General features: G+C 50.0%; 1 protein-coding gene across 2 annotated transcripts in view; it reads right to left on the minus strand.

Annotated features, from left to right (window-relative positions):
* Positions 1–855: 855 nt before the first annotated feature.
* The window catches only part of atg9a (ATG9 autophagy related 9 homolog A (S. cerevisiae)), a 36,768-nt gene continuing 21,985 nt past the window's right edge, over positions 856–15,638 (minus strand). Inside the window, exons 8-15 of one of the 2 annotated variants that reach the window (XM_078552761.1) lie at positions 11,784–11,937; positions 11,222–11,401; positions 8,390–8,635; positions 7,591–7,781; positions 5,727–5,844; positions 4,540–4,765; positions 1,266–1,399; positions 856–1,086 (exon numbers count right to left, since the gene is read on the minus strand). In XM_078552761.1, coding sequence (XP_078408887.1) covers positions 1,081–1,086; positions 1,266–1,399; positions 4,540–4,765; positions 5,727–5,844; positions 7,591–7,781; positions 8,390–8,635; positions 11,222–11,401; positions 11,784–11,937 — 1,255 coding nt within the window. In that variant the 3' untranslated portion in view covers positions 856–1,080. Of the gene's footprint in view, positions 1,087–1,265; positions 1,400–4,539; positions 4,766–5,726; positions 5,845–7,569; positions 7,782–8,389; positions 8,636–11,221; positions 11,402–11,783; positions 11,938–15,638 lie in introns of both variants that reach the window. The other variant, XM_078552762.1, reaches the window with a different exon arrangement.

Genomic DNA, 15,638 nt, shown 5'->3' on the forward strand with positions numbered 1-15,638 from the left:
AGTTCTGATGAAGAGTTGTACGGACTCGAAACGTTAACTGTGTTCCTCTCCGCAGATGCTGTCAGACCTGCTGAGTTTTTCCAGCTATTTTTATTTTTGTTTTTTTGCTGATGTTGATTGAGGGATAGATATTGGCCAGGTCACCAGGAATAACTAACTTCCATTCTATTCTTCAAAACAGTGCTATGGAATCTTTTACATCCACCCAAACAGACAGATGGGCCCTCGGTTTGACGTCTCATCTGAAAGACGGCACCTCTGGCAGTGCAGCACACCCTCTGTATTGCACCGAAGAGTCAGCCTTGATTTTTGTGCTCAAGCCCTAGAGTGGCATTTGAACCCAGAACCTTGTGACTCAGACATGAGTATGTTACCGACTGAACCGTGCTGACATAGGGCCAAAACAGGGAGGCGGAGTGAAGATTTAGATCAGCCGTAATCTAACTGAATGGTGGAACAGGCTCAACACTGAATGGTCTCCTCCTGTTCTTATGACAGCAAGCCTCCCTGTGAGAGAAATGTTTCTCCATATTGGATAAACAGGTTCCTCAATCGTCTGTTGAGACTTTTAAAGATGGCAATAGAAATCTCCTTTATCAGAACAATATTAAAAATAAAAGAGTCAAGAATCATTTGGGAGGACAGCAGCTAGTGGTCAGCCCATCAACTCCATCACTGACCCAGAGAGAGAGACAGGCCCAGGGAACAAGACTCCAACTCCATCACTGACCCAGAGAGCCCATGAGCATCACTGAATCAGGCCCCGGTCCCCGGTCCTGGGAGTGAATGACTCTGAGTTGTTTAAAACCTTTTCAGAACTCTCAGGGCTACAGAAATCAGAGAGATCTGTTCATAAATATTCAAACATCTTAACAATGATTTATTAAAAGTGACAAAGTTTGTCAGAACATTCTGGAGCACAGTTTGACATACCTCAACAACCAATTACATAAACGCCAATATGATTGCGACAAATTTAGTCAAACGCACACCAGTGAGTCATGCATTGCACAGTCCAGCATCAGCGAGTCCCAAGCACCCATATCTTCTCCAAGTCCCGTGTCACACATTCCAGGTCTACTAGACCTTCAAACAAAAAAAGGAATTAATTCAGTGAACAAGTTGGTTCTGATCTCCAGAAACATCCCCCCCAACACCCAACCCGCATCTTTCCTGAGAATCCATACCTGAATCCTCCATCACCGACTCTCCCTGCTGTGTGGGCCTACCTTGCTCTGGTTACCTTGGCTGAAAGGTGTGCTTACCTGGTGCATTTGTGGGGGTAGTTCATCCTCTGATCCCTCCTCTGGTACAGTCTCATGATGTCGAGGGGGAGAGCTCTCCTCTGTCCACCCCCCCATGGGCTGTCGGGAGAAAGGCCTTTGGGGCTCAGTGGAATCTAAGATCACAGGAAAAACAGTAAAGAATTATATTCTGCGGTACAGCGCAGAAGGAGGCCATTCAGTCCTTCATGTCTGCACCAGCTCTTCAAATGAGCAGCTCACCTACTGCCATTCTCCTGCCTTCCCCTCATAACTCTACACATTCTTCCTTTTCAGGTAACAGTCTAATTCCCTTTTGAATGCTTCAATTGAACCTGCCTCCACCACACTCTCAGGCAGCGCATTCCAGACCCTGATCACTCGCTGCGTGAAAAAGTTTTCCCTCATGTCACTTTTGCTTCTTTTGCCAAATGCCTTAAATCTGTTTCCTCTCGTTCTCGATCCTTCCACCAATGGGAACAGTTTCTCCCTGTCTACTCTGTCCAGACCCCTCATGATTTTGAATATCTCTCTCGAATCTCCTCTCAACCTTTCCCAACTTCTCCAACTATCTTCATAACTGAAGTTCCTCATCCCTGGAACCATCCCCATGAATCTTTTCTGCACTCTCCTCCAATTCCTTCACATCTTTCCTAAAGTGTGGCGCCCAGACCTGGACGCATTACTCCAGCTGAGGCTGAACTAATGTCTTAAACATAACCTCCCTGCTCTTGTAGTCTATGCCCCAATTAATAAATTCTAGGATACTTTTTGCTTTATTAACCGCTCTCTCCACCTGTCCTGCCACCTTCAATGACTTTTAAGCATACACACCCAGGCCCCTCTGCTCCTGCACCCTCTTTAGGGTTGTACCCTTTATTTTATATCATCTCTTCATGTTCTTCCTACCAAAATGAATCACTTCACAGTTCTCTACACTGAAATCCATCTGCCACCTGTCTGCCCATTCCACCACCTTGTCTATGTCCTTTTAAAGTTCTACCCTATCCTCTTATCTCAATGCTTCCAAGTCTCGCATCTACAGCCTTTGAAATTGTGCCCTGTACACCAAGGTCTATATAATTAGTATAAATCAGGAAGAACAAGGGTCCTAACACTGATCCCTGGGGAACTCCAATACAAACCTTCCTCCAGCCCAAAAAATATCCATTAACCACTATTCTGTTTCCTGTCACTCAGCCAATTCTGTATCCATGTTGCTGCTGTCCCTTTTATTTCATGAGCTATAACTTTGCTCATATCTCTATTGTGCAGCGCTGCATCAAACGCCTTTTGGAAGTCCATGTACACCGCATTGACAGCATTGCCCTCATCAACCCCCTCTGATAGAGTGGACGTGGGGTAGCTGTTTCCATTAGTAGGAGAGACTAGGACCCAAGGGCACAGCCTCAGAGTAAAGGGAAGACCTTTTAAAACAGAGATGAGGAGAAACTTCTTTAGCCAGAGAGTGGTGAATCTATGGAATTCATTGCCACAGAAGGCTGTGGAGGCCAGGTCATTGAGTGTATTTAAGACCGAGATAGATAGGCTCTTGATTGGTAAGGAGATCAAAGGTTACGGGGAGAAGGCGGGAGAATGGGGTTGAGAAACTTATCAGCCATGATTGAGTTGCGGAGCAGACTCAATGGGCCGAATGGCCTAATTTCTGCTCCTATGTCCTATGGTCTTATGGTTACCTCTTCGTTAAAGTTAGTTAAACATGCCTTTGCCTTAACAAATCAGTGCTGGCTTTCCTTAATTAACCCACAGTTGTGTACGTCACTATTAACTTTGTCCTGAATTATTGTTGTTAGAAGTTTCCCTACCGAGGTTAAACTAACTGGCCTGTAGTTGCTGAATCACTGCTGGGTTTGTCTTTACATCCTTTTTGAACAAGGCTGTAACATTAGCAATTCTCCAGTCCTGTGGCACCACCAGAGTCTAAGCAAAACTGAAAAGTTATAGTCACTGCCTCTGCAATTTCCGCTCTCACTTAACTCAGTGAGATTTGGAACAGTTGGTGAGCAGAGATCAGGTGGAGCTGGTTCACACTCAGAGAACTAACAGCAGGGATGATGGCAATGAGCTAGTAATCCAGAGGTTAATGATCTGGAGACATGAATTCAAATCCCACTATGGCCGCTAGAAGAAGTTAAATTCAATGAATTAATCAATCTGGAATTGAAAGCTAGTCTCAGTCATGGTGACCCTGAAACTATCAGATTGTCTTAAAAACCCTTCTGGTTCACTAATGTCCTTTAGGGAAGGAAATCTGCTGTCCTTACCTGGTCTGGCCTACATGTGACTCCAGATGCACAGCAATGTGGTTGACTCCTAATTGCTCTCTGAAATGGCCTAGCAAACCACTCTGTTGTATCAAACAGCTACAGGAAAGTTAAAAAGGTACAGTACTGTGGGTGCACCTACACCACATAGACTGCAGCAGTTCAAGAAGGCAGCTCACCACCACCTTCTCAAGGGCAATCAGGGATGGGCAATAAATGCTGGTCTAGCCAGTGAAGCCCCACATTCCATGAATGAATGAGAAAAAAAGGCAGTTGGTCCTGGTCCATTAAGTTAAGCACTCAGCAGGCAGGAGGGATCGATGAGGGTGAGCACTCAGCAGGCAGGAGGGATCGATGAGGGTGAGCACTCAGCAGGCAGGAGGGATCGATGAGGGTGAGCACTCAGCAGGCAGGAGGGATCGATGAGGGTGAGCACTCAGCAGGCAGGAGGGATCGATGAGGGTGAGCACTCAGCAGGCAGGAGGGATCGATGAGGGTGAGCACTCAGCAGGCAGGAGGGATCGATGAGGGTGAGCACTCAGCAGGCAGGAGAGATCGATGAGGGTGAGCACTCAGCAGGCAGGAGGGATCGATTTACAGTCGGCTCCTGCTATATTGTTCACATGGTCACTTGATGGGGACAGGGATAGGCTTGGATACTAGATGTCCAGATTCGAATGGCCACTGACACTCTCTGTGAGTGGTCACATCAAGAAAGCTCCAGGTTGCAGCCAATACCCTGCAGAGTCAGGCTATTTAGGGGTATATGATAACACAGGTTTGTACCCCCAGAGTCAGGAGTCAAGGGTTATGGAGGGCAGGCAGGAAAGTGGAGTTAGGGCCACTATCATATCAGCCATGATCTTATTGAATGGCTGAGTGGGTTTAGGGGGTTGAACAGTGAACTCCTGCTCCTAATTTTGTCTGAGCATAGGGTATTCAGAGGTAAATTGTAGCAATCTGCACTCCCACCCTGGAAGACCCAGTCTTACTGCTGATCCCTCCGTATCTCTTGTGGATGGTGGGCAGGAGTCCAGCTGGTTCTTCACCGAGATCTGGGGGTCTGTTAGCGGTGATGGGGTAGGTACAGGATCGTGGTATGGTCAGTGGTGATGGCCTCGTCTCAGCCTCCTCCAGTCCGCTCTCGCCGCTGTCATCACTGTCCTGTCGGTGCCACACGTGACGCGATGGCTCTCCCTGCATTTGCTGCTTGTGGAGCTGGAAGGAAATGGAGAGTTGCTGAGGTGGTTTTGGGAGTTTCAGTATAACTTGCATCAGTTCTGGGCACCACAGGGAGGGGGAGCAGCACAGATTGACCAGAATGATACCAAGGCTAAAAGAATGAAATTATGAGAACAGATTGCATGGACTAGGCTGGATTCACTTGAACATAGAAGGTTAAAAGTGATCTAATCAAGGTGTTTAAAATTATTAACGATATGATAGGGTAGATAGAGAGGAACTCTGGTTGGCAAAGTCCAGAACAAGTGCGCTGTCATTCAGGGGTGATATCAGGAAGCATTTCCTCACACAGAGTGTTATCAAATCTGGAACTTTCCCCCCACCTAAAGAAGCTGCTGATGCTGGGAGTCAAAATAAGGAATTCCAGAAAAGATGGATATGGATTTGGGAGGTTAGAGGTGGGATGGTAGGGTTAGTTTTTGAAGAGGGGTGATGACAGCAGTTTTGAAGGAAGACAGAAAACATTAACAATATCAGCAAACATCAGGGCCAGAAAGGAAAGTTGAATGGTCAGCAGTTTAATGGAAATAAGGCCAGTATGGGTTCTATGGGCCGAATGGCCTCCTTCTATGCCATGATAATTCTATGACTCGATAAGAACAGGCTGTGGGCCTCATGAAGAAGATAGCAGAGAAACTAAAACTGCTTCAGGGCACAGAATGGAGTGGGCACAGGAGTGAGTGTTGGTGTGGGAGGGGACAAGGGAAGGGATCGATGCAGCGAGGAAGCTGAGTGAATGATCTCAGAGCTAGTGACAGGTGGGCGAACGAGGAGGAGGCCAAGAATAGGAAGACACCCGAAGTTGACAATATGGAGGAGTGAATAGGAGCCATTACCGGAGATATCACGTGTCAGGTTCAAATAGCTGGGAAACATGAGCATGCCTCATGAAGCTGAACAAGGAGAGGGTGGCAATGAAGGGAGGAGTCCAGCTTACCTCATGCATGTAGAGTGCGTGCAGGCTCATTTCTGTTGAAGCGTACTCAGAGAGAACCATACTCTGGAGCTGAGCCTCCCATGCGCTGCTCCCAGAACTCATCATCCTCACATCAGGACTGCCAACAATAAAGAAACAAAAAGTGGGTCACAACTCCAGAAGCCTGGTCAGCCAAACCAGTCAGAGCAACACTGCCAAGAACTGTGAGCAGAGTCATTCACACCCGGGCACAGAGAGAGCTTGGGGTGGGGGGCAAACGCCTGTAGGAAAAGGCCCAGCCCCTCTCACCCTCACCTCACGGCCACAATTCAGCAAGGGTGGCAACCCAGCCTGCTTTACCCCTCTCTAAGCAGGGACACCATCAGATTTCACCCCGGCCCCATTCCCAAAATCAATTCTTAACCTGGGTGCATCAGTCAATTGCACATTCTCTGTCACTGGGTGAAAATCCTGGAACTCCCTCCCTAACAGCACTGTGGGTGTACCTACACCACATGGACTGCAGCGGTTCAAGAAAGCAGCTCAACACCACCTTCTCAAGGGCAACTAGGGATGGGCAATAAATGCAGCCGCAGCCAGTGATGCCCACGTCCCGTGAAGAAATAAAATGCTTTGCTCATTTCTAAGGATGGAAAATCTAACTCTCTCAGAAACCCTCTCCTCTGTCCAAACATTCACCATTCTCCTTTCTTAAATCAACTCTCAGCTACTTCCCATTGGACTGCTGCAGCATTCCCTCGACAGAGTCTGGCCCCTTTCACCATATCATAATCATCTGAGACGTCCCATTTCTTCACCAGCTCTCCACCCCACACACCCGCTTTCCAACCTCACTCCCGTTTCATCTCCAACACCTGACATATCAGGAGCTTCTCCACACATCAGACAACAAGCACCCTCCCCACCCGCCGCAGACACCCCCTCTCCACCCAACCCCCCCAGACACCCCCTCTCCACGCCTCCACCCAACCCCCCCAGACACCCCCTCTCCACGCCTCTACCCAACCCCCCCCAGACACCCCCTCTCCACGCCTCCACCCAACCCCCCCAGACACCCCCTCTCCACGCCTCTACCCAACCCCCCCCAGACACCCCCTCTCCACGCCTCCACCCAACCCTCCCAGACACCCCCTCTCCACGTCTCCACCCAACCCCCCAGACACCCCCTCTCCACGTCTCCACCCAACCCCCCAGACACCCCCTCTCCACGTCTCCACCCAACCCCCCCAGACACCCCCTCTCCACCCAACCCCCCAGACACCCCCTCTCCACGCCTCTACCCAATGCCCCAAGCACCCCTTCTCTGCGCCCCACCCCTGACCTCCCAGGGAGGCACCCCTCTCCACCAAACTCCTCCTCACCACCAGCCCTGTCAAGCACTCCTCCCCATCACCCTCCTCCCACCAATAACCACCCCCCCTCCCCCAGACACCCACCATCCCTCCCCCACGCCCCAGCCCTGGCGGCACCCCCCCCACCCAGACACCCTTCCCTTCCCCCCACCCCCACGCCCCAGCCCTGGCAGCACGCCTCCCCCCAGGCGCCCACCATCCCTCCCCACCACCAGCCCCAGGCACCTCTCCCTGAGCCTAACCTCAGAGCCCGCTCCCAACCTACCCCATAGACACCCTTCACCATCACCCTCCAGCCCAAAAGCCACCCTCTCCAGGTACCCTTCCCCTTACCACTCTCTCCCTCCAAACTTCCCTTCTTACACCAACCCTTCTATCCCTCCCTCCTCACCCTCACTACTGCCTGGTAAACTGGATATACTGCTGGTGGGAGAGGAGATGCACTCAGCAAGTGACAGGTTTGATAGATCGAACAAGTCTGTTAATCATACAGAGCCTCAGTGTCTCCGCACCCTGATCCAGCCATGGCTCGCCCAGGCCTGGTCCGTTGCAGAGAGTTGTGGAGACTTCCAGGAGGGTTCTGGCTGCTCTGCCCTGGAGAGAATGAGCGCAACGAGGATGCTGGATCCAAGGGACCTTCTCGGCCTCTCTGAAACACGAGTGATGGGGGTCCCGCAATCAGGTTGGTGATCAAACTGTGAGGCTGCAACAACACAATATCTCACTGTTAGAAAACTCACCGAGACAACTAGTCCATGCACCATCCCCCTGGGGTCCTGCCCTGTGGGACTGGGCCCTTCACCTGGGGTCCCGCCCTGTGGGACTGGGCCCTTCCCCTGGGGTCCCGCCCTGTGGGACTGGGCCCTTCCCCTGGAGTCCTGCCCTGTGGGACTGGGCCCTTCCCCTGGTGTCCTGCCCTGTGGGACTGGGCCCTTCCCCTGGGGTCCTGCCCTGTGGGACTGGGCCCTTCCCCTGGTGTCCTGCCCTGTGGGACTGGGCCCTTCCCCTGGGGTCCTGTCCTGTGGGACTGGGCCCTTCCCCTGGGGTCCTGTCCTGTGGGACTAGGCCCTTCCCCTGAGGTCCTGTCCTGTGGGACTGGGCCCTTCCCCTGGAGTCCTGGGCCCTTCCCCTGGTATCCTGCCCTGTGGGACTGGGCCCTTCCCCTGGGGTCCTGCCCTGTGGGACTGGGCCCTTCCCCTGGGGTCCTGCCCTGTGGGACTGGGCCCTTCCCCTGGTTTCCTGCCCTGTGGGACTGGGCCCTTCCCCTGGGGGACTGTGCCCTTCCTGTGTTGCTCATGGGCTGCTTCTTACCTCTGACTCAGACTGTACGGACTGTAGGGATGTGAAGAGGCCATTCTCCGGAAGGAAGCTGTGGCTTCCAATCACTGCTCCCTTGTCTCGATTGACCTTCTCCTTCAGTTGGCTGATGAAGGCAGTGCTGCCCTGAGGGGGTTGCCAATGCGGGTTTGTGATAGCGAAGTGCATGAGAGAGAGTTCAGTCTTGCCATCCTCGGCCTGCTGGTAGATGGAGGCCTCAGTCTTTCTGCCAGAGAACCACTGAGAGGCAACAGGGTTATAATCAACTACAAATTGCACTCATGTAGCATCTTTAATGTGATATGACACCCCAAGGTGCTTCAAAGTAGCATTATCAGGCAAAATATGACACTGAGTCACATAAGGAGATACTGGGGCCAAACGCTTGTCATAGGAACAGGAGGCCATTCAGCCCCTCAAACCTGTTCTACTATTCATTGAGATCATGACTAATCTGTGACCTAACTCCATATAGCCGTCTTTGATCCATTGCCCTTAATATCTTTGGATAACAAAAACAATTAATTTCAGATTTAAACTTAAATTCACATAAAATTAAATCTTGCAGAAATTTCTGTTTGCAGAAGAGTTCTGAACTTCTATCACACTTTGTGTGTGGAAATGTTTCCTATTTTCACTCCTGAAGGGTGTGTTTCTTATAGAGTCTGACCCTGGTTCTAGCCAGTGGAAATAGTTTCTATCTACCCTTCCTGTTCCCCTTAATATCCTGGAAATATCAATCAGACAACACTTAACCTTCCAAATTCCAGGGAATACAACTCTCATTTGTGTAATTCGTCCTTGTAACTTAAACCTTGGAGTCCAGGTATCATTCTCCATCTACACTCCCTCCAAGGCCCATATATTGTCCCTAAGGTGTGGTGTCCAGGTCTGTTCACAGTAACTCCAGGTGTGGTTTTATTGGAGCTTTATGCAGCTGAAGCTTGACTTCCACCCTTTGTATTCTAGTCTCTAAATATAAAGGCCAGTATTCAATTATCCTTTTTGCCCATTTTAAAATCTAGGCATGACTGGACCGGGAACCAGTGTAGGTCAGTGAGCAGAAGGGTAATGGGGGAACGAGACTTGGTGCGAGCATGGACATGGGCAGCAGAGTTTTGGATGACTTTGTGTTGATAGAGGATAGAATGTGGGAGATCAGCCAGGAGTGTGTTGGAATAGACAAGTTCACAGGTAACAAAGGAATGAATCAGAAGCAGATGAGCTGAGGCAGGGATAGAGTTGGGCAATGCCATGAAGGTGAAAAGAGGCAGTTTTAGTGATGTCACGGATATAAGATCATAAGAATTAGGGGCAGGAGGAGGCCATTCAGCCCATCAAACCTGTTCCGCCATTCAGTAAGATCATGACTGATCTGTATGAAGCCTTAACTCCACTTTCCTGCCGGCCCCCTTAACCCTTGACTCCCTTGTCTAACTCAGCCCTGAAAATATTCAAGGACCCAGCTCACACTGTTCTCACTGGAGGGAAATTCCAAAGACTAACGACTGTCAGAGAAGAAATTCCCCTTCTCTCAGTCTTAAGTGGGAGACTCCTTATTTTTAAACAGTGCTCCCTCCTTCCAGATTGCCAGGTGAGAGGAAACATCCTCTCAACATCTACCCTTTCAAGCTGCCTCAGAATCTTACAGGAACACATGAAGTAGGAGCAAGAGTAGGCCGTTTGAGCTGCTCTGCCATTTGATACGGCCATGGCTGACCTGATTGTGGCCTCAACTCTTCTTTCCTCTCTACCCCTCTGCCCTTTGGCTCCCATGTTAATTAAGATTCTATCGAACTCAGCTTTAAGAATATTCAATGACCCAGCCTCCACTGCTCTCTGGGACGAGAGTTCCACAGACTAACCACCCTCAGAGGAAAAAAAAATCTCCGCATCTCTGTCTTATATGGGAGACATCTTTATTTAAACTGTGTCCCCTAGTTCTAGGCTCTTCCACAAGGGGAGACATCCTCTCAGCATCCACCCTGTCAATTCCCCTCAGGACCTTTTTTTATTTCAGTAAGATCATCTCTCATTCTTCTAAACTCCAACAGTTACAGGCCCAACCCATCCAACCTTTCCTCATAAGCTAACCCCCTCAGCCCAGGTATCAGTCGAGTGAACCTTCCTCTGAACTGCTTCGAATACAACTAAATCCATTTTCATGTAAGGATGCCAAAACTGTACACAGTATTCCAGACGTGGTCTCATCAGGACCCTATACAACTGTAGCAAAACATCTCTACTTTTATATTCCATTCCCCTTGCAATAAACGCCAGCATTCCATCTGCCTTCCTAACCATTTGCTGTACCTGCACACTAACTTTTTGTGATTCATGTACCAGGACACCCAGATCCTTCTGCACCACCGAGTTCCCCAATCTCTCTCCATTTAAATAATTTGCTGCTTTTCTATTCTTCCTGCCAAAATGGACAAGTTCACATTTTCCCACATTAAACTCCATCTGCCAATTTTTTTTCCACTCACTTAACCTGTGTCCATCTCTTTGCAGACTCTTTGTATCCTCCTTACAACTTTCCAACTCACCTATCTTTGTATTGTCAGCAAATTTGGCTACAATACACTCAGCCCCTTCATCCAAGTCATTAACACAGATCAGAAATAGCTGAGGCCCCAGCACTGATCCCAGTGGCACTTCCACTAGTTACACATTGCCAACCTGAAAATCACCCATTTATCCTGACTCTGTTCCATTAGTCAGCCAATCATCTATCCATATTAATATACCACCCCCAACATACCCGCACCATATGGGGACCATGGGTGGAGGACTGGGGCACAGGGTCCGCCCAGCGTCACTTACCGCAGGGTGCCCATGCTGTCGGACATCCATCTGGGCGAAGGAACAGGTATCCCCGACACCCACAACCTCCACAGTGAAGTTTCGGAAGAAGTCAATGATCTCGAGGGACTTTCGTCTCAGACAGAAGATGAGGATGAAGGGAGTGATGATGGGACTGAGCAGCTCCTCGAGGATGAAAACCTGTGGACAGAAGCTGTTTACTTTCAGGAAAAAGCCACCTCCTGGACTGAGAGCCCCTCACTCACAGATCCCGAGTAATGGATACCCCATCACAGTTTACAGCCTTGCTCACACATTCCCCCACCAGGCCCCCTCACCTGCTCTGACTGACCCAAGCTCACCCAACACTGTTCCCCCCACCAGCTGCTCTATGCTGACTGATTTTCCTCCCCATTCAATAGACCACCCAAACGGATTACTGCAGGATCTGACCCAGCCCAGGGCACCACCACCACCCCTCTCCCCACCCCCCAGCAGCACCCCCCTCTCTGGGACTATGTGAACCATAACTCAGTGTCATAATCCTGGAATAGGAAGCAAAAGCCCCACCAAAGCTCCTTACTGCTTTGTATTGAAAGAGCTGAGCAAACTCGTCCCTGGTCTCGTAGCGGTTTGCGGTGCCCTGCCAGTGATCAGGCATGTAGTGGATATGAGACAGAATCACCCTCAGTAGCTGCTCCGGGCAGAACACCATGTGTTTGTCTGGGATAAAACACCTGAACAAGAGAAAGATTGTTCACATAAACAGGAGAGGAATCAGCAGTAACCAGATACTGAAACTCAGCAGCCTAATTGTGCAGCTTTTCTCTAAAATGAGATGCTGGTTGTCGCATAAATATTGGCCACAACACCAAGGCAAGTTCCCCTAGTTCTCTTCAAAATGGTGCCATGGGAACGTTTACATCCACCTGGGAAGACAGACAGGGCCTCATCTGAAAGACAGCACCTCAAACAGCACAAATCTCCCTCAGTACTGACCCTCCAACAGTGCAGCACTCCCTCAGTACTGACCCTCTGACAGTGCAGCACTCCCTCAGTACTGACCCTCTGACAGTGCAGGGCTCCCTCAGTACTGACCCTCTGACAGTGCAGGGCTCCCTCAGTACTGACCCTCTGACAGTGCAGCTCTCCCTCAGTACTGACCCTTCGACAGTGCAGCACTCCCTCAGTACTGACCCTTCGACAGTGCAGCACTCCCTCAGTACTGACCCTTCGACAGTGCAGCATTCCCTCAGTACTGACCCTTCGACAGTGCAGCACTCCCTCAGTACTGACCCTTCGACAGTGCAGCACTCCCTCAGTACTGACCCTCTGACAGTGCAGCACTCCCTCAGTACTGACCCTTCGACAGTGCAGCACTCCCTCAGTACTGACCCTCCGACAGTGCAGCACTCCCTCAGTACAGACCCTGTACGATCTGTGTAAATTCAGGCAAAGAATACTGGAAACCCATCTAAAGGTGACTTAAGGGCTTGGGTAGCCATCTGTGACACAGGATGAAATGCTTTTTTCAAAGCGTGAAGAATGCTTTGGAAGAAAATCATTGAGGCAACTAAACTCAATGTGCAGAGATAAAAGGAGATGTGAAAATGTTATGCGGCATTTCATGATTGAAAGGTTACCAAAATATTTTTTTAAATGCATTTAGCTGTAAGACTGGAAGAGCTGCAGAAGAAAGCACTCAGGGGATAAGGGAACCTTACAGAGGAAATTATGGCAGAATTTTCTGTGGAGTTTAGGGAAAGGACCAGACTCAGAGGCCTCTCCTAAGCTTAAAATCATAGAATAATCAAATTATACAACACAGAAGGAAGCCATTCGGCCTATCATGTCTCTGCTGACTCTAGGAAGTAGTGTAACTATCCAATCAGTCCCAATCCTCTGTTCTTTCCCTATAACCCAGCAACGTTTCCCTTCAATTTCTTCAGTGTTTCTTTCATATTTAGGGACTTATTTTATAGTGCAAGTTAGTTCTGCTAGAAATGCACATCGTATGGTTCAGTATTTCAACATGTACATTTTTCCGTGTGAGAAATGTTAAAAGGAACCTAAATCTGGCTTTAACGTTGATTCCTATGGGAACCCATGAGTAATGTGATGTCATGATTTTCAGGAATGCAACTACAGTGAGGACTTATTGTACTGACCCTCCAACCTATGCAGCGCTCCTTCAGTACTGATCCTTTGACAGTGCAGCACTCCCTCAGTACTGATCCTTTGACAGTGCAGCACTCCCTCAGTACTGACCCTTCGACAGTGCAGCATGCCCTCAGTACTGACCCTTCGACAGTGCAGCACGCCCTCAGTACTAACCCTTCGACAGTGCAGCATGCCCTCAGTACTGACCCTTCGACAGTGCAGCACTCCCTCAGTACTGACCCTCTGACAGTGCAGCACTCCCTCAGTACTGACCCTTCGACAGTGCAGCATTCCCTCAGTACTGACCCTTCGACAGTGCAGCACTCCCTCAGTACTGACCCTTCGACAGTGCAGCACTCCCTCAGTACTGACCCTTCGACAGTGCAGCACTCCCTCAGTACTGACCCTTTGACAGTGCAGCACTCTCAGTACTGATCCTTTGACAGTGCAGCACTCCCTCAATACTGACCCTCTGACAGTGAGGCACTCCCTCAGTACTGACCCTTCGACAGTGCAGCACTCCCTCAGTACTGACCCTGTGACAGTGCAGCACTCCCTCAGTACTGACCCTTCGACAGTGCAGCACTCCCTCAGTACTGACCCTTTGACAGTGCAGCATTCCCTCAGTACTGACCCTTCGACAGTGCAGCATTCCCTCAGTACTGACCCTTCGACAGTGCAGCACTCCCTCAGTACTGACCCTCTGACAGTGCAGCACTCCTTCAGTACTGACCCTTCGACAGTGCAGCACTCCTTCAGTACTGACCCTTTGACAATGCAGCACTCCCTCAGTACTGACCCTCTGACAGTGCAGCACTCCTTCAGTACTGACCCTTTGACAATGCAGCACTCCCTCAGTACTGACCCTTCGACAGTGCAGCACTCCCTCAGTACTGACCCTTCGACAGTGCAGCACGCCCTCAGTACTGACCCTTCGACAGTGCAGCACGCCCTCAGTACTGACCCTTCGACAGTGCAGCACTCCCTCAGTACTGACCCTCTGACAGTGCAGCACTCCCTCAGTACTGACCCTTCGACAGTGCAGCATTCCCTCAGTACTGACCCTTCGACAGTGCAGCACTCCCTCAGTACTGACCCTTTGACAGTGCAGCATTCCCTCAGTACTGACCCTTCGACAGTGCAGCACTCCCTCAGTACGGACCCTTCGACAGTGCAGCATTCCCTCAGTACTGATCCTTCGACAGTGCAGCACTCCCTCAGTACTGACCCTTCGACAGTGCAGCACGCCCTCAGTACTGATCCTTTGACAGTGCAGCACTCTCTCAGTACTGATCCTTTGACAGTGCAGCACTCCCTCAATACTGACCCTCTGACAGTGCAGCACTCCCTCAGTACTGACCCTTCGACAGTGCAGCACTCCCTCAGTACTGACCCTTTGACAGTGCAGCATTCCCTCAGTACTGACCCTTCGACAGTGCAGCATTCCCTCAGTACTGACCCTTCGACAGTGCAGCACTCCCTCAGTACTGACCCTCTGACAGTGCAGCACTCCTTCAGTACTGACCCTTCGACAGTGCAGCACTCCTTCAGTACTGACCCTTTGACAGTGCAGCACTCCCTCAGTACTGACCCTTCGACAGTGCAGCACCCTCAGTACTGACCCTTAAATAGTGCTGCGTTACCTCAATGCTAGCCTTCCGACAATGCAGCTCTCTCTCAGTAATGACCCTATGACAGTGCAGCACTCCCTCAGTACTAACCCTACGATATTGCAGTGCTCCCTCAGTACTGACCCTCCTGCAGTGCAGCACTCCCTCAGTACTGACTTTAGGAAGGTTACGTTGGAGCTGTACAAAACGCTAGTTAGGCCACAGCTGGATGGAGTACTGTGTGCAGTTCTGGTCATGACACTATAGGAAGGATGTGATTGCACTGGAGAGGGTGCAGAGGTGGTTCAACCAGGATGTTGCCTGAGCTGGAGCGTTTCAGCTTTCAAGAAGGCTAAGAAGGGGACCTGATAGACGTATACAAAATTATGAAGGGTTTAGATAGGGTAGCTGGGAAGAAACTTTCCCCCTTAGCGGAGGTGTCAATAACCAGATAACCAGGGGACATAGATTTAAGGTAAGGGGCAGGAGGTTTAGAGGGGATTTGAGGAGGGATTTTTTTCACCCAGAGGGTGGTTGTAATCTGGAACACACTGACTGAGGGGGTGGTAGAGGCAGGAACCCTCACAACATTTAAGAAGTATTTAGATGAGCACTTAAAATGCCACAGCATACAGGGCTATGGTGCTAGAAAATGGGATTAGAACAGA

Source organism: Cetorhinus maximus, chromosome 11, assembly GCF_964194155.1.
Source record: "Cetorhinus maximus chromosome 11, sCetMax3.hap1.1, whole genome shotgun sequence".
Classification (NCBI taxonomy): Eukaryota; Metazoa; Chordata; class Chondrichthyes; order Lamniformes; family Cetorhinidae; genus Cetorhinus; species Cetorhinus maximus.